The following is a 19,495-nucleotide window of genomic DNA, read 5'->3' on the forward strand; positions in this document are numbered from 1 at the left end:
ATCCAATCAGTCACAAAGCCAGAGAGAGCGAGAGAGAAAGACAAAGACATCGAGAGAGAAAGTCAGGGGAGATCGACATTAGAGGGTACCTGAGGTCGTCGATAGATCTAGCATGATGCCGCCGTTAGGGTTTTCTTCTCAGACCCTGTGAAGAGGACGAAGCTTGTGAGAGCTGGGTAAGTTGGAAGAGTGGTTAGGTATGGATTTTTGAGACTTTTTATCGGGAACAAGTTTTTAATTTTGTGCTGAGAAACGACAGTGTCAAAAGTCTTCCAGGGAGCATAAATTTTGATTTATGTTTCCAAAAACAGTCACAAAAAACACTTCGTTATCAAGCGGGTTTTGGTGTTTTCCCATTTTTTCGGAACGGAAAAACACCAAAAACTATTTCTCGTAAGGTTATCAAGTGGGTACTAGATTCCCACACACCATTGAAGATATTAAAATGGTTAATAGAATGATGCAAGATTGAAAAGCACAAGGCAATACTGAGCCTTGTCCTTGCTATACACAAAGGAGTTTTTAGCTTTCTAGATTTGCCAAAGAATTGATACCCATTGAATTCTAGTATTATTTTTGTTAGGAAATCCATGAGAATGGAGTAGAAATTGAGAAAAAAACTTCCTTAACGATATTTCCTTGTAGACTTCTTGCATTAAGCCTAAAGAAGCCGTTTGTCTTTGATAATTCTTGTTCGCATTGCTAATAGTGGATTGTGTAAAAAAACCTATTACAATTTTATGTGATAATAACTCTGCAATAGCCATAACTAGAGATCCAAAATGTCATTCTTGTGCAAATCATATAAAAAGTCAATATCACTACGTTCGCCATGTGATTAAAATGAAAGAGTAAATGTTCAAAGAATGTCATTTAAGTCAAACTTGGTTACTCCCTTTACCAAATGTTTGCCATTTGATGTATTTGAAAGCATATTTTGAACATATGATTATGTTAGGACAAGTCAGAGATTGTTGGAAAATTTTGAGTACTTGTTCAAAGAATTCATTTCTTCACATCGACATTTACATTTCTACTTTTTTGTGTGACATGTGGCATATTTTTGTGGCTTGTGAAATTGATGATCATCCAGATGAGTCACTTTGTCGTTCTTGGCTTATTCGCACCCATTATAATGCATGGCATGCTAATTTTGAAATGGGCTTGAACTAGTTTTGAATCCATTGGACATGGTGGCCCAAAAGTTCAAATCTAATACCTGATATACCATAAAGACAATCCAAAATAGAAGCATAAAAGCTTAGCAAGAGGGTGCAATTTACATGATTTAAACAGTTAGAGTTTGTCAGATTTGAACTTTGCTTGCTTGATCATCAACTTTTATACTCTTAGGCCTCTTTGGAGCTTATTGGGCTTTGTTACAGCTCACAATGGGCCAGGGTATTTAAAGCCCATACCTCTATTGTTTTAGTTCTTTTTTATAACCCTAGACAATATAATTATTGACTAGAACAATAAAAAATAAAAATTGACTTGAGATGATTATAAGAAGTTTCTATTGCTTGCTCATTCTTGTATTAGTTAGTGATAAGCATGATCTAATCATCAAACCATGTGTATATGGCTTACCATGAAAAACAATGTCTTTATGTTGGTGACCTTACTAATCCTGTAAAGTAACAATAAACAATAGAATAGTTGCAAAGTTTTAGGTTTCTTAGGAATAACAAGGTAAAAGGGTTGACTAAGAGATCTGATCTCCCAAGGAATGCCTATAGATGACGGTGTCAAATGAATACTACCAACACCACCCCCCCCCCCAACACACCCAAAGAAAAATATATATATATATATATCAACTCCTTCCATGCATGACAAAAAGTACATGGTAATATATTAATTCTCTTGTCACTATCGCCTTCAATATCTTACATATTATGATTATTTTTTTAGGGAAAGAGACTGATGCTATCCGGTCGCGCAGTGTATGCCGCTCTTGTGCCTTGATTTAGGGACACATGAAATGATCGTCGCACTCCCTGAAATCCTAGAAATAACTAGGAATGCGGTGGTCATTTTGCATGCCGTTATGTTAGGGAACAAGGGCGGTGTGTCTGGCTCAACCGGGCAACATTCTTTCTCCCTTATTTTTTTAATAGAGATCGATGAGGGAGGACATCATTTGTGTTATTTCTTCTTCCCTTAGTTAAAACAAAGTGATTTAGAAAAACGTTTGGCTAATCTGGGTAGTAGATGACCAATAAAACCATTTTTCACTATTATTTAGAAAATGGACCGAGTTTTCCGTAAACCAAGTGAATAAGAATTCATTTACTGTGGGATTTTAGATGCACATGGGAGGATATTTTTGAGGAACATACTAACACTCTATGGGGATTTGTAAACCGTAGGATGATGTGGTGTAGGAAAATTTTCTCCTTAAAAAATTATGGGAAATATTATTATATTTATTTTGTTAAGGAAAAAATAATGATTAAAATCATCACTATGAGAGGGTGAGAAAGGAAAATTTCAAAATTACATTCCTCCCCTGTACTTTGCCCCAATTATAAATTACTCCCTTCTAGCCGTTAGTGTCCGTTACAAAATCGTGACGTGGAGATGGGGTAACCTATTTAATCCCCAAAATACCCCTTGATGCATGTTACATTACCCTTTTACCCTTATTTTAACTAACCATCTTTTTCTTCCTCTTTACATCGCCAGGGTTGGAAAGCTTAACCACGATCAGCAATACCTGCACACTCCTTTTCTCTCTCAAATGAATCTTGTTTTTCGATTTAGTAATTTTCTTCATCCATTTCTAAGATTCCCAAAAACCCTAGAGATCCAATCTCTCTTTGAGTAATCTCACCCTAGACCTGTAACTCATTTTGGTGGGTTTCTTTAATTTTGTCGGTGATGCCGGGAGAGAGTGGAAGCAATTCAGGGAATTCATCAGAGAAGAAATCATACTTTTGGTGTGTCTGCAGGTTTTTCTGAGTTTTTGGGTGGTGAAGATGTTGGGATAGATTGTGGAGAGCAGGGCCGTAGCTTCATTATAATGGCTTTGATTCGGCCATTTTCTGGGTGTTTTCGAGGTTTTCGAGTGGAGATTCTGGGTGAAGAGTTGCTTGATTCAGAGAGAGTTGAGGAAGGAGTAGAGGGATGTGATGTTCTTCATGAAGTAGATGGTGATTTCAGATCAATTCCATAAGTCAATCCTCCTCCACTTATACAGGAATACATTTGTAGACACAGGTCGTTCAGAATTCAAAAAATTATAACAGATGAATTAGACAAGAACGAATTCAGCAAAGAAATCTCACAACCAGGTGAGATCCAAGGCCATTAAGCCCATAAAAAATAAAAAATAAAACAGAAACAAATTCAAAAACCGGGGAAGCAGCTAGAACCCTAAAAAATAGGATTGAGGAGGGCTAATTGAGGAAGATGATGCTGGGAAATGATTAAGGGTAAAATAGTCTTTTTTAAATTATAATTAACACCAGGCTAATATCATCAATCGGAGGAGTTCCGAGTGTAATAATTGAAAATAGAAGAGAGAAATTTATAATTGGGACAAAGTACAGGGGAGGAGGATGTAATTTTTTCTCCTAAAAATTATAGTATTACTCTACTAGTGTTGCTCACCAGGGAGAGAGTTTTATGAGCTAGCAGTATGGAGAACCCACCAAACAAGAACAGGTTACGGTTCATCAATTAGTGACTAATGACAGGAAGAGAGAGAATGTCAAGAGGAGTCATTTTCCTATATAAGTTTTGTATCCAGAGCTACATAAAGTTTCTAGATGACAACTTGGATATAGAAACAATTAGGTTTCACATTTCAAGACATAATAAATTGTGTAGGCAAAAAATTTAGACATTGCCGCTTATGTATTTTACATAATAAAAGAGGGGAGAGGGTGTTCTGAACAAGCAACATAGAGAAACACACCTAAGAGATGCGGTAAAATAGTATCATACATTGAAGGACATCAAAGATATTTCATGTGAGGAGGAAAGAGTTAGACATAGAGGTGCTAGTCTACCTACACCAGTGGCTTACAAACCTTTTTCCATTAATAAATTACACATATGATAAGTTGTGCACATTAGAGACATACACCACATTCTTCTCCATTCAAGAATAATTTAATAATTGGGTTCTAGGGTACAGTTCAAGTATATGGAACCAGGGTGGGGATCGGTTCTATTGATCTTATCCAAATCGGATTGGATCACCCAATTTCCTCTAACCGATCCAAAAGTAGGATTGGGAAAAAAAATTGGTCATCCTTAAAATATTTTAAAAAATCACCCGCAAAGTGCAATTTCCCTCTCACATGGGTTGTTTTATTATTTTTTTCCCTCTCATACTCTGAAAATATGGGTTTCATGTGGATGATATCTTTTTCAGGACACTCATTGGCGTGGTGTGCACTTTGAGGGTGGGGGATCCTCCCCACACTGATATAGTCTGGGGAATCCTCTCCCTTTAAAAAAAATATATGCACATAGAACCTCCTCTTTCCCTTTGCCATCTGATTGATAGTTGAAGGATTCTATATGTAAAATTCTTAGCATTTAGGAGGGTTGGTTTTCCTATCAAGTATCTGAGGCTACCTCTGAACTCTAGCAACTTGAATGGTATGGATTGTGTCATTTGGTTTCTAAGATCTCCTACAAATTAGGTTCTTGGAAATTTAAGAACCTATCCTTTGTGGGGCAGTTGGAGCTGATAAATTCAGTGTTATATGGGATCATCCTTTTTTGGTTTAGTGTCTTTCTAATTTCAAAAGTGATTCAACCCAGCATTGAAAGAATGATATCTAAATTCTTATGGTATCTAAAGAATTTTCAAGGTCTCTAAATATGATAATGTAATTCTATTTCTATATCATAATTATTTTTAGCCTCAATACAATATTCTTTTCTTTCTCTAAAAAAGAAAAAGAAAAAGAAAAAACGGGTGAATTGGGTCGATCTGAATCAGATCGCCCGATTCACCTTGGAATCTCTATAAGCGATGGTAATCAAGATCTGGTGTGTTCGGTTTTAATTTGAATCGAGTGATTTGTTCGATCAGATTCATTACTAAAGCCATGATCTAGGATCGGAGTGAGACTGCTGATCCCAATCCAACCCTAAAGTTGACTCCGGATCGTATACGGTTCAGAGGGAACAGGGGTCATCTGAATAAATGAACCGTTTTTTTTTTTTTTTTTTGGTGAGTTCCATTGGTATTTGTATCTGTGTTGATCATAATCATGGATAGTTAAAGCGGAAATGACAAAAAAAACTTTGTTCGATACAACATGTTTCAAAGGACTCATAATTTAAACGGCACGATAAAAAAAGGTTAAACATTTCAAGTACGAAAAGAAAACAAAAAAAAAAAAACAGATGGTACGAGTTTTAAACATTTGAATTTGAAAAATACGAGACTATTACACACATAAAATGTGGGGCTAACTCATGTCTTATTAGTTAAATATTAATATTTGATGTGTAGGCCATAGACCTATATAATATTGAATAATTTGTTATGAATCAAAATTTTAGTTTTTTAGTAGTGTTGTGTAAAAAAAAAATTTGATAAATGCATTTTAATTACGCTTAAACTAGATTGCATACTTGTTAGTGTTTTTGATGTATTTTTTGAATTCATACGAAAACAACAAAAATGGCCAAAAATAAAAAATATGACATGTAAAATGCATTTTAACCAACTATGATAGAAATCATTAATCCAATTTCATTACCTACAAGCTGCAACTTTAATGAGAATACAAATCGTTTGAGGGCAGTTCACGAATGACTCTGATACATCATAAATTGAGCGAGTTTTCTAGATCATCCATTATTGTAAAGTAGAAAAAAGCTAATTTAAGACATTTTTGCCAATTCACCCAACCACAAATGTAATCATACAATTTTGTTGGTAAAAATGTAATCATACAATACTATCATAATGGGAGGAGGTTCTCTTAGCATGCGACATAGAGGGAACACATCATTGAGGTGCAACAAAACAGTATCATACATAAGAAGACAAGAAGGTCATTTCATGTGTGTGTGTGTGTGTGTGAGAGAGAGAGAGGTGTGCTTGCATATTTTCTATAGTGAAGATCGCTACCAAGCTGTGTGGCGTTGCACAAGTGCATGGGCCAATAAGAGTGCATGCAAGAACACCAATGGGGGTGAGATTTTTTCATTTCAGGGGGTGGGGTGGTCATTTTCCTTCACCCACGGTCCCTTGACCGAGGGGTTCAGATGGTGCATAATGGACATTACGACAGTAAAAAGGTATTATCGACTTCATACTATAGGGAATAGAACATTTATGACTCATTGGTGCATGAAAATTTTATCCTCATCATAATGCTCTCGTGATGTTTTATTCCATCACACAAATTGGGAAAGGGAGAGGAAAAGAAGACCATCAGGAACCAACTGATCCAGAATACATCTGACCAGAATTTTTTTTTTTTTTTTCTTTTTTTGCCTTTTTAAGCTCCAAAATCCAAATTAGGGTTTATATATAAATTAGGTCTAAGTTTCTCTCCCTTCACCCACGTATCATTTCTTCTTAAATTGTAAAACGAAGAAAATGATCGAAATTCGCGGGATTTTAACAGCGTTTCCCATTCGATGCGGACTCCAAAGGTCTGAGATCCCCTATCTTTGGTAAAACCACGGACTTCAAAACCCAATTAAAGCGGACCCCAATATTAGTTTCACGCACGTAAGAGAGAGAACGAGAGAGAGAAAGTGGTGATAGAGAAAGAGAGAGAAAAGAAAATAAAAATTAAAGAAAAGAAGGCAACAAAGAGAAAACAATAGAGAGAGAGAGACAGAGGGCAACGAAAAAAAGCTTCGTTTTCCCCTAAATTTCCCATCCTCAAATCTTCTCAAAACCCTAATTTCATTCGTTGTCGAATCAAGCCTCGCGCGATCTACAGACACCGTTCTCGCCTTCGGATCGCCATCTACGATCGAGGATCTACTCATCTACATATCTCTTCTTCTCTAACTGGTTAGTAATATTTCTCTTCTTTTCTCTCTTTGCTTCTTCTAATCGGTCGCTTTCTTCTTATTCTCCTCTTTTCTTTTGGTTATGGTTTGTCCTTTCGAATTTTTTTTAAATCTTTTATCTTATGTGGTTACCGTTCTGGATTTTAGATTTTGTGTGGTTAGATGTTGGATCGGTTTTGTGGTTTTCGCGATTTGGTCTGTGGTGATGTGGAAAAGTTCTGGAGTCTCGTTGCATGGTGGTTATGGTTTTCTATGATGTGTAGTTCGAAGGTGTTGTGTTTTTGTTTTATCTTTTTATATATCCTGTCTGGAACGAAGTACTTCCTTGAAATCGCTTGAAATTGTTAGGGTTACCTTCTTTGCTAGCCTTCAATTAGGTAATTTGCTGATGATTTATGGGATTTTTCTTTACATGTCGAAGGCTTGAGGTTGGATTTGGTTAGGGTTCTTAGTTGCATGATTCATGGTTTTGATTTGAGTATGGTATGCCTATGAAATGATTTCGGTTTGGTTATTAGATTTTTTTTTTGTTTGGGAGGGGGGGGGGGGAGAGTCGTTTGGGTTAATTGTTTTTGGTTTGTCTATATAGTAGATATCCTCTGGTTTTCCCTATATTTGCTATTCCTGAGGAGCGAAACAATTTTTTGCGTCAAACATTATCGTTTTTAATAATCTATTTCCTGTCGCATGTCCAATTCAGTACAGTTAGCTTTGAAGACTCAGTTGTGTTAGATTGCCAGTCCTTGCCTAGCGCAGATTGAATTGCATTGTTTATCGAAGCAGCTGCGAAGTAGCATGTCTGTGTTTGAGACTCCTCCCACCCCCAATGCCCCGGCCTATGGACCCTAGATGGGGCTGGAAACTTCTTAAAAATAAAGTTGGGTTAGAATTATATTCCTGTTCCCATACTGCTGGTTTTATTGTTGTGAGTTTAAGAATGGCTGTTGTTGGACTTATCCAGTCCTTTGTGCCATCCACTGTGACTACATGGCGTTCTAACGATGCAAGTGGTTTTATTGTGGACTTTGTGGTGCATTGGTTGATGTAGGAACTCAATAATTCATTTTTCTCAATTGGAAAATGTAATTGTAGAGTAGGAAAATGGTTTACGAGGTTGTGTTTTCCTCCTGTGGTGCATTTTTTGAAACTGGATGAGTTGTGACCTCAGAAGGCTCTAAACTGTTTGATGTTAATGCTTTTGGCTTTCACAAATTATGGAATATAAAATTTTTCAGTCGTGTTCCATACAGCTTAGAATTCTAGTGGTTTTATTCACTCATGATGTCTTGGTGAACGAAATTACTTGAGTTATTTGTTGGCTTGTAATCCTTATTGTTTGCTTTGATCAAATTCCATTCTTTGAATGAGTGACCTATGGGCCAGTTAATAACCACTGCTGCTGTTGTTTGATGTTGCATTTACATGGATGTAGAACTTGTACAATGAATGAGTATATTCCAGAAACTAATACTTTATTGAATATTTCTGTCCTTGCTGATGAAACACTGAAAAAATCCCTTACAATTAATGTTGTTTATTCCCTGATAGTGTTGACTTTTTCTATTCCTGTTTATTCTGGTCAATTCTCTTCCTTATTATTTTAATGTACTTGTGATCGAAGAAAGATTTTTTTTCCCATTCCTTTAACCACTGCTGCTGTTTGATGCTGCATTTACATGAATATAGAACTAATGAGTATATTCCAGAAACTGATAAAAGAGCATCCCAGTGCACGGGGCTCCCACTACCACAGGTCTGGAAGGGGCAAATGTATAGAGTCTTACCCCCTTCTTGGCAGGAGAGGCTGTTTCCAGAAACTAATACTTTGTTGAATATTTTCTGTCCTTGCTGGTCAAACACTGAAAAAATCCCTTACAATCTATGTGTTCTCTTCCCTGATAATTTTGACTTATTCTTCTGGTCATTTCTCTTCCTTATTATCTCAATGTACTTGTGCTAGAAGAAAGATATTTTCTTCTCATTCCTTTAGCCATTTGGAGCTCTGTAGGAGAATGTAGGAAGAACGGACTCAATTGTTGCCCCTCTGTTCTATTGTTGTATTTAGATTCACATCTGCTATTCACAACTGGTTCATTGGATCAGAGTTTCAGCCAATAAACCTTGATTGTGGCAACTTGTGATGGAGCGTAGTACTCCTCGGAGGATTCAAATATGGTTTCCTTTTTTTTTTAAGAATAATCAAAGTAGCATTTCCAAAGAATTAGAGAAGTAGCAGTTCAGCAGGATTTTTTGGATTATTGAAGTGCAGCCTATTTAAAGATTTCATCACAACCTAGATGATCTTTGAAAATGCAGTAAGCGTAGAGGGTTGCTGCATCAGGCGGAGGGAAATTTTCTGAGGGAGACTGATTAGGAAATTCAAATAGATAAAGACAGCCATTGAAGAAGAGAGAAGGAAAAAAAATATATAGCTGGGAAGGTGTTGACAAGGATTAACTTTTGTTTGCCATTGGTTGCACAATAGTACTTTTCATGATAGAATGGATTTGCATGATTTATTGTCTTGAACTATATTTTTTATTTCATTAATGGGCACTATTAACTCCTAAAGGACTTGCTTGCATAATGGGGAGCAAGGTGAAATTCATGGTAAATTTATGTAGTCTTAGAAACTAAGTCATTGGCTGGTACTTCGAACTCTAAAGAGAACATGATAGGGGTGGTATAAGGGCTTGAATTGGAACTTCAGGTTAGATCAGGCAAAAGTCTTAGTATTGTTTATCTGCTGGAGAGGATAGAATGAGTCAATGCCTAAATTGGAGTTGGGTTGGACATTTTTAATTTGATGATGGAAGTGCTCAAGATGCTCTTTGTGACCTCTATTGACTGTGAGGGTCCACAAAGATTTGTGTTTGGTTTGATAGAGCTCAATGAGTAAGAACTAAGAGCTCTTGTTGGGTTTTTAATTCTCCACAGAAAACTAAAGAGCTTCGAAGTTGGAGTTGGTCTTTTTGTAGCCAAGGGGCATGGATCATTCATTACAAATATTGAGTGACTGGAAATTTCTGCAATCAGCTGTTTTTATGATTTCCATTGTAAGGGCACCTTTACCTGGTCTCTTGTTTTGGCAGCTCTTCATATAGATTCTTGGTTTTTAATTAAATTTGTTGTGAACATATATTGAAGAGATTTCTGGTGTGGGATGATGCATAACAATGCTCTGAACTATTTTAAAGTATGTAGTATACATTTAAGGTCCATGCTTTGTCTAGAATCTGTGTGACTCCAAGAAACATTAAATATTAGTGGAACATAATTGTTTCATAATTTTCCTAGATTTGAATGATAATAATAGCAGATGGTAGAGTGAAGTCATTATATAAAATTTGTTGCTTTGGGATCCAGCATCCATAAAATAACGGTGGCATTGTCTTGTTTGATAATTTCACTTAATTGAAATAGTTGTTTTTCTGTTGCTCCTGCCGCAGGTAAACATTTGAAACAAGTCATTGTTAGAAGGTTATTTCTTGCATCTTCCTTTCATTGCCCTTGGATCCATGTAAACTGGACATTTAAGACTATCATCAGTTGTTGGATTCTGTGCTGATGTTCTTTCTTTTTCTGAATCATATATATATTATTTGTATATTTTTGTCCTAAAACCTAATTTTTTTTATTACAAGTTTCTTAGTGGACAAATTTTTCCGAAAGGAGTTATTTGATGTTCAATATGAAATGCTAACTTAGTATCTGCTTGAGCCAGATGTGTGGGAAATGGTTACCTTACTGACTTCACCTTTTATGTACATAATTGTATTTGCATTCCATTATTTATTCAAAAGTTTTATGTGTTTTGAGCTTCGGGTTATGCGTAGTCTGCTGTATTTTCTAATCTTCTAATAAAATTTCTGATTTATTAAAACCATAATTCTCTCTTTAAAATACAGGGAAATTTCTGCTAACAGAATTTTGAGGAATGTCTCCAGCATCCAAATCCAAATCCAAGGATAAGGCTGCTGCCAGGGCAGCCAAGGAACAGACGAAGGCTTCATCCAAGCCTTCCGCCCCTCCTAACACTGGGAGTGGCATTCCAGCCAGTGCATACAATCCACTTTTGGGAACATTCCATACCCTTGAAACTGCACTAATTGGCTCTTCACCACCTCCACACAGCAATGGTCGGTTCCGGAATATAGATGAGACTGATGATCACTCAGGTAGCTCACTTGGGACTGGAGCGGAGTATGATTCTGTTTCCAACAATGATAGCTGCTCTGGTGAGTCAGAAGACCAGAAAGAAAAATTAGCTGGCACTCCTGTTCGGCAGGAGGCAATTCCTGGTGCAGACAATGACAAGCGTGACAAGATTAGGCAGAAAAATGAGAAGAAGCATCAGCGTCAGAGGGAGAGGCGAGCTCAGGAGTTGCGTGAGCGGTGCAGTGGGTATCTCATGTCTAGGAAGCTAGAAGCACTTGCACAACAGCTTGTGGCAATGGGATTCTCTTCTGAGCGTGCAACAATGGCCCTTATATTGAATGAAGGAAAGGTGGAGGAATCTGTTGCATGGCTATTTGAGGGAGGTGAGGAAGCTACACAACAGAAGGACTCATACTTCGATGGTGGAAGTAACTTGAAAATTGATATTTCTGAAGAGCTTGCTCGAATTGCGGAGATGGAGATCAGGTTCAAGTGCTCAAGACAGGAGGTTGAAAGAATTGTTGTAGCCTGTGAAGGTGATTTAGATAAGGCAGCTGAGACCCTACGGTCACAGAAGCAGGAACCTCCTGCTGCTCTACCAAAGCTGGAAGAAACTGGCGACCCTCCGGTTGTGAATAATGGCAAGGTAGTTTCTGTCAATCAGAGCCCAGTGAGATTACAAGCAAAACCTGCTGCCTCGGTTACTATACAACAGAGAAGGGATTCAAGAGATTTTAATTACACTAAGGCAGCACCTACAGTTGTGGCATCGACAGAATCTGGAAATAGAAACTTGCAGTCTTTGAAGAGGATTCAGTTGAAATCAGACTGGGCAAGGTCACAAGTGACAACACCGGTGGAGAAGCGGTGGCCCAATGCTGCAGCAAGCCCTTCTCCTTCATATTCCTTAGCATCTCCTTTGCAGGTTTCTACTCCACAAGCGAAGACAGAGGCTCGTTATGTGGTTGTCGGAAGTGAAGTTAAGAACCTTCAAACGGGAGCAGTTAGAGAGCCTGTGATCATGATGCAGCGTCCTCAATCCATCAACAATGCAAAGCAGAATCCTGCAACAAGTGTCAGTGCCTCACCCCCTGTGACAGCTGGATGGTATCCCAACAGTGCTGCTGGTGTTGAAATCATGAAGTCAAATGGAGGTTTAGCACATATTCCAAACACAAGCCTTGGACCAAGCAGTCTGAACTCACAGCAGGTCTACCACCAGTCTCAATATCAACCATTTGTGTCCAGCCCTGTAGAATCCCAAGCAACTGGATGGGGAAGCTCATGGGGCACAGCAGGGACATCTTCTTCTCGTTCTGTCCCACCTTCTTTGGGGCTTTTCTCAGGTTGGGGCTCAAATGGTGCTTCGGGCTCATCTTCACCGGTGGATTGGAACACAGGAGGCTCAATGCCACAGTGCGACTACACCAACATAGACTGGACCTTGGAATCATCTTCGAACTCAAGGTCAAATGGGTTGTGGCTGGGTCTTGCATCAATCATGAAGAATAGCCGTATGTACGACTCATGGTCACCTTCAACAATGGCGGGTGCAAAGCCTGCGATGAGGTCGGCAGCTGCAAATGGTGTCTCCATTGCTGGGTTGCAGGAAGGTCCAGTGGTAGTGGATACACCTTCAGCGGCGTCTTCTGCAGGTTCACATGAGTGGACATCTCCTTTCGCAGGGAAGGATCTCTTCAGTCTGCCCCGGGAATTTGTTACATCCCCATCTCTGTAGGATGAGGCAGGACCTCAAAAAATAGAAATGAAAGGACAGAAAGTGGGTGCATTTGTTGTTGGTGTTCGTTCTTATAATGTTGATGGTTGCTGCTGCTTAACCAAATGATAAGGGAAAAAAATTTAGGATAATCTGATTGGTTTCGTGGTCTCTTTAGCTTGCTCTTGCCACTTGTTTTAGTTCAATTTTAGGATATGATTAAGTTTAGGCTGAGGCATGAAGGTGTTGGTCATTAACTCACCCTATGAGAAGACCCATTAAACGGTGTCGTTGAAACATTGGGCTTTTAGTGAGTTGTGGTGTAGGTCCTTTCAGTACCTTTTTTTCATCTTAATTTCTCCTTACACATTAGGTTGAGGACCAAGTCCTAAAATTCTCTCTCATTGAGGGATTGGTTTGTGGTGAGGATATCAAGTAAGGAGTGATGATGGAAGTGCAGCAAGAGTGGTAGGGAAGTTAGAAAGTGGGTTCAAGGGTTGAAGTGGTTGAGGGCCTGAGGCTGCGGTGGTAGTAGTGGAGGGGGCGGGGTTTGGGTTATTTCCAGCCATGAAGTGATCTCGGTGGGGAGCCAGCTCGGGTAAAGGGTTGGTGGTGGTACCAGCATGTTTAGCCTCCGGGGAGTCAGGGAAGAGTTCTATCATTTTCACCGATGTCCTTCGAGATGATCTTGCAGAACAACGCTCTGGCCACTGGTCCGGTGAGGGAAATTTCGAGATAGGATGACTCTCTGGGTAGAGGATCTTAATCCTTGACGAAAGAGGCTGAAGTGCAAGATCTTTCCCAACTTGAAGATACAATGATTAGAGTTTAGCTGCTCTCTACAGCCTTAACAATAATAGATTCCTCAAAGCAAACTGAAGGGATGGAAATGAGTTGCATTCATTCCCTGAAACTCTCATTTTCTTTACGGTGTTCCAGGTGGAAATTGAATTTTTATCTGTCCGGTTCTCTGTCCAGTTCCTCTCATAGGGAGGTGGAAATGATGATTTAACCTCACTCGGGCAGTGTGTTCGGACAGGGGGTTAGGTCATCATTTTCGATCCTCTATGAGAGGAACCGGACAACTGTTCCAGGCAGGGAGGAACCGGAGAGGATAATGATCCGTGGAAATTCCACCTTGAAATGTCCTCTTGCAAAAACATGAATTCTTTTGGTGTTTTAGGTGCTCCACTGAGAAGCAAAGATGATTCCCAAGTGATTTTCCTACATTAACATGGCCAATCACGTAGCCATGCTGCCTGGCTACGTGGGCACTGCACCAGTGTGAGGGCCAATGATAGTGCATGTATGGGCATCCAATCAAGAGGTGGGATGGATGATGCCTTGTGTCTGGGCCTAGGGGGGCACTCCCGGTCAGGGTTCTTTTTCTTTTTTGGTTTAGAATTGGAAAGTTTTAATAGGGGGTAAGAAAATTTAAACTATTTCTCGAGTTGTGCATATTATCCTTGCGCAAGAGCCTTGCTAATCTTCTCTGTATCGTTCCAATATTACCGGATGTCTCTGAAGAGACTTCTTTTTCTTATTCATTTTTCATTTTACCATATAATGTATCAACCTATGGGCCATGATTGATCCCATCCCATAATTCAAATGCATTAAATGCAGTCAGATTGGCCCATCTCCGATGTACGAATACCTTCCCTTTAACCATTGATATGCTCTACCTGCCTTACCCGTTTACCTAACAGGTAATGGGGTGTTTCTAAGCTACCCTACAGGGAAGGGTAAATCCGGGACAACACTATAAAGTATGGGTAAAGAACCCCCTACACCTCTTGGAGGGTAGGGGTAAGGCCATTAGCTGACCCTACCCTACTCATTGCCACCTCCACCTCCAATGACTGCCCTCACTGGTTTGCCCATGGAACGACATCAAACCTGAGCTTAAGGGTATTGCAGATTGGGTGGTTTCCATTTATGATCAGTAGTGTGCATCATGTGTGAGAACCAGGCAATCTGATTCAAATTCTCATAGTTTACCCAAATAAAGAATATGAGATCCCTCAGAACATATCTAAGGAAGCCATCCACCTTCCCAATCTTATTGTGACATCTCACATGTGCCAAGCAGAAAATGACCTTAATCCTAAAGCTTCTGTAGTTTCTTTCCCTATCCAAATGGTACCTGCAACCTTCATTGATGGTGTACCTCCCCAAGACCTTTCCTTGCCTGTTTAAAGATATGGAAAGCTAAAACTACATTTAATCAAGTACATTCAATGGACAATACGGCCCAGTCTGAAGAGATTAAACTAAGTCCGATTAATGGATATAGAAGAGAAGTGAAAATCATTCACTTTTTAAAGACACACCTCCCTACTAGTGCTTTTGCTAGTATTTAGCAGGAGCAAGGGTTTCCCAAATAAACTTGTATGGTAAGGGTATTTGGGGAAAGGTCATGGAGGGTATGGCAGGAGAATTCATTTTCAGGTTCAGAAAGGGGAAAGTGGTTGATGACTAGGGAGAATTTTCCCTAATTTGTGAGGAGGAACCAAAGTGGTTGTACTCTTTTTTTTTGATAGATAGACATTCTCTACCTTCTCTTCTATAAAGGAAATGCCAAGCCAGTCTCACACTATTCAGGGTTATATGTTTGATGGTAACCAGAGTTTGACTCTATTTCCCCTACCAACCTCTTATCTACAAATAATGAAGTGGTCTATAGAAAAGGAGAACCTAAAACGATGTAGAAAAATTGAATTGAAATCACAAACAAACAATCAGACAATACACACATGGATTTACGTGATTTGGCAAAATTTTCTATGTCCATGATGAGAGGAGATCTACTTCACTATCAATGGAGAATAGGGTTACATCTGCTCGTCTTCATACCTCTTTTAGATTGATTTCAGAAGAAGAACCCTCACTACAAATATATAGTGAAACCTTCAAGACCTATGGCCTTTAACATACCTTCGGAATCAGGCCACTTATGCAAGTGATGGAATGCAAAACATCATACCCCAACGGTGGTCTTATCCTAATGCTCTTCCATGAGGTAGGTTTAATGTAATTGGTCAGACTTGTTTGTAAAGCCAATTATTAGGACACAACCATATAGTTAGGACACAGCATTATGACCCTCCCCTCCCCAGACTCCGTGTTGAGAGCTTAGTTGAAAGAGGAAGAAAAATGAGAATCTCCTTCAAGAAGAAGAAGAAAAAAGAAACCTGGCTTCGAGGCACCAGAACCTCCAATTATATTCTAGAAGAAAGCTAAGAAGACTAAAAATCACAACCCTCAATCCCACCCTTATTTACATATTTATAGACCATGTGTTAGCCCAATTGATTCTAACTACTTGACTAACCACCATAACTCCCTAACCGACTCTGTTACAACCAATTCCTTCTCTGTAGCTAATCCTTAAGCCTCGCTGGCACCTCTCTCTCTCTCTCTCTATTGCTGGTCCTTCTTACTCTTGGTGAGTCAACATGGCTCGTTACAGTCGCCTCCCCTTGAAAAGGAACCTTGCCCTCAAGGTTCAACTCAGGGTAATCATGCTTCAGGACTGAGAAATCCTCCAAAGAAGTAGCTTCGAGTGGCAACCCATCCCACTGGATTAGAAGTTGTTGTATGCTCTCACGCCTTCGTTGAAATACTCTACGGTCGAGTACAGCTAGAGGTTGACAAAGGGGTTGAGTGCCTGTGGAGAGCTGTGGTAAGGTAACCTGAGGTACTGTTGGATCCCCCCTGAACTGCTTAAGTAGGGAGACATGGAAGACAGGAATGGATTTTAGCCCAATTAATGCAAAGTCTAATAGACCTGAATGCCCCAGCTTTGAACCAAGTAGCATTTCTTTCCAGGTATCTTACCCTTAGGCTGTGTTTGGTTGGCAAGAAATGGATAGAAAAGAAAAGAAAAAATTTTAATTTTTTTCTAATTTCTAATTTTTATGTTTCTTTCTTTCTTTCTTTCTTCCTAGTTCTGTTCTAAAGAGCGTACCCAGTGCACGAGACTCCCGTCACTGTGGGGTCTGGGAGAGTCATAATGCACGCAGCCTTACCCCTGCTTTCACAAAGACATTGTTTCCAGACACGAACCCGTGACCACTTGGTCACAATGGAGCACTCTTTCCTTGTTCTTTTCTGATTACCATATTTAACATTCATAATTGACAGCAAATTTCATACATACAAATGGAAATAGTACTCCTTGATCAGAATCTGAGAATGAAATGGAGCAATTGACTTCTAAGACAAAGCAATGAACATACTTGCAGGAATCTTACTCTGCAATACAGCAAAAGAAATGAAAAAATAATAATAATAATAATGAATTACAAAACTGACTATTAACAGTCAAAATTCCCCAACTGAATCCTTACAAACTTATATAAAAGGACCCAGCAAAATATAAAACAGAATGAAAAAAAAAAGAAGAGTGAAATGAAAACAACAAATTGATAAGGAAGGCAGATTGCCACTCACTATGTTTCCATGTAGTAGTAGCAGTAGTATCTCTATCTACACCAAATAAAATATGGCTTAATCAATAATATTCACATAATCTACACCATATTGTACACAACATTCCTAGCTAATCTCCTTAATAAAAAGCCTTGGCTTTGTTTCCAGACATTCCTTTAAAAGCTGCATGAGGTTCCTAATCTTTGCTTCAGTCCCATGCTTTTCCTATCATCAAACACCTTTGGCAAAAGTTTCTCAAAACACACTAAGAACAGTGACCATTCCTCTTCATTCATGCTTTTAAATGAAATACCATCTGTTTGATCAAGCTTACGTTTTGGCATAGAGAAGCTCACACTCTTTATCAAGCCCCCAACCTTATGATCATCATCATCTTCATCACCATTGTTGCCATTGTTATCATCATTAGTATCATCAGCATTATTACTGTCACACTTCTTTGCATCATCACCGTCGCTGTTACCATCGGCGTCTTCTTCTTCTTCTTCTTCATGTAAGTGAGAAAAGGTAGTGTCATGGCCGGGGAACACGCGCATTGATTTTGAAACCGAAAGCTTTGGTACTGGAATTTTCGGTGGCTTATTCATCCCTGGACGGCTTTGTAAGAGAGGAGGAAGATCGAAAACACTGACGCTGCAGCCATCTTCAGTTCCTATCTCATCAAATTCAAAAATTTCAGTTTCTAATTCTTTATTAATGATCTCTTCTTCGCCATCACTAGTTTCATCATTGATACTAGCCATGACTTTGGTACAAAGGGTCTCTAGTACACTTGGACCTTCTTGATTCCCACAAAACTCCCGAGTCATCATGTCCCCAATGTCAGCAAGACAAAGGCCAGCATTGGCAGCACGCTTCAAGAAAATGGTGCAGAGCACAAGAACACGGATTGAGGATTCTCTAATTAACGAAGGAAGTTCTTTCCTCAGGAGAAATGCATCTTTAAATGGATCAAGCTTTGATATGTACTTCAATTCTGCCTCTGAAAAGGGTACAGAGGCTTGTGGCCAATGAAGCCACTCAAAATATGGATCATCAAGCATTTCAGGCAAGCAAAGTCCATGGTCTATTGGCACAAGCTCTGCATCTTCAACATAGTTGTTGCTGTTTGATCTGCTATTATGATGATACTTCACAAGAATGTTACCCGAATGCCTATCAAGGTTGAGGATTCTTACATCGAGAATTCCAATTCGGTGAATGTAAGAGACAGAGAAGCTGGAGGGTCCAAGATCACCTGCGTCTGAGTCATGTTCAACGAAACGCTGAAGAGAAGCTATCTTAGAAAGTGGTGGTGCTGTACATGTTGTTGTTTCTGAATCATCATTATTAGAGTTGACATGGAAGGGAACCTGTGAAATTTTAACTAGTGCTGTTGGGGGAACACCAGCAAAACTGCCATGGTCAAGGAGGTAAGCAGCAACTTCACGAACACCAGTTTCACCAACTCGAATTGAGCGTTTCAAACCAGGTTGGCCGAGAATTCGACCTGCAAAACCTTTTGGGTTGTTAATAGCCCAAGGTTCCTCATCGATGGGCTTCGCTACAGCAATAGTATCACCATTACGACTGCGCAAATAGTAAGCACCGCCGAGCCCACTTGACACAGGGACAAGCTCAACACCAGATGCAACAGCAATAGCGGATTCAACTACAAGGGCACGTACACGTGGGGCTCCACTGCCACCAACAATCTCGACTCTAGGAAAAGGACTAATGTTGGCTTCTTCTTGATCAACGAAGGACAGGCAAGGTGTGGAGAAGCTTCTTCTATGGGTGCTGGTAACTCCTCCATTGATGAATTGTTTCAATGATTGATGAGGGAGCTTCTGTTGTTCCAGTTCGAACACAGCAGAGTCCAGGTGAGTGAAGGATGAACGAAGTCTGCATCTTTGGGTTTGGGTAATCAATGGTTTGAATCCATGGTTATGATCAACAGCTACTGCCATTTGGGTAATTCTCATGCAAAATGAAAATAGTAGCTGTAGGACCTCTTGGTAATTAAACTTTGCTGATCAAACGTACATGTAATGGGAAGTTTCCCTGGGGTCAATCAATCATATCGCCATTGTAAATCTCTGCAGGAACATCAAGTAATTAATTACAACACGGATTAATAAGCATAAGACTTAATTAGAACCTTATTGTCTTCCTACTTGAAAT

General features: G+C 39.2%; 2 protein-coding genes and 1 non-coding gene across 3 annotated transcripts; 1 reads left to right on the forward strand and 2 right to left on the reverse strand.

Annotated features, from left to right (window-relative positions):
- Positions 1-6,797: 6,797 nt before the first annotated feature.
- On the forward strand, positions 6,798-12,949 carry LOC122667534. Its single transcript, XM_043863833.1, has 2 exons — positions 6,798-7,003; positions 10,911-12,949. Exon 2 carries the CDS (start codon positions 10,940-10,942, stop codon positions 12,896-12,898), a length of 1,959 nt encoding a protein of 652 aa, XP_043719768.1. The 5' UTR covers positions 6,798-7,003; positions 10,911-10,939; the 3' UTR covers positions 12,899-12,949.
- Positions 12,950-14,305: 1,356 nt separating this feature from the next.
- Positions 14,306-14,408, reverse strand: LOC122670177. Its single transcript, XR_006334153.1, has one exon. It is a non-coding gene; the product is annotated as a U6 spliceosomal RNA (small nuclear RNA).
- A 2,848-nt stretch (positions 14,409-17,256) lies between these two features.
- Positions 17,257-19,381, reverse strand: LOC122668344 (phosphatidylinositol 4-kinase gamma 8-like). The gene has a single exon (XM_043864929.1). It carries the CDS (start codon positions 19,294-19,296, stop codon positions 17,488-17,490), a length of 1,809 nt encoding a protein of 602 aa, XP_043720864.1. The 5' UTR covers positions 19,297-19,381; the 3' UTR covers positions 17,257-17,487.
- Between the last annotated feature and the right edge of the window lie 114 nt (positions 19,382-19,495).

This window comes from Telopea speciosissima, chromosome 7, assembly GCF_018873765.1.
Source record: "Telopea speciosissima isolate NSW1024214 ecotype Mountain lineage chromosome 7, Tspe_v1, whole genome shotgun sequence".
Taxonomy (NCBI): Eukaryota; Viridiplantae; Streptophyta; class Magnoliopsida; order Proteales; family Proteaceae; genus Telopea; species Telopea speciosissima.

Bases quoted from the DNA above. Each gene is read 5' to 3' on its own strand.
- LOC122667534 (XM_043863833.1), top strand. From the start codon at position 10,940: ATGTCTCCAGCATCCAAATCCAAATCCAAGGATAAGGCTGCTGCCAGG.
- LOC122668344 (XM_043864929.1), bottom strand. From the start codon at position 19,296: ATGAGAATTACCCAAATGGCAGTAGCTGTTGATCATAACCATGGATTC.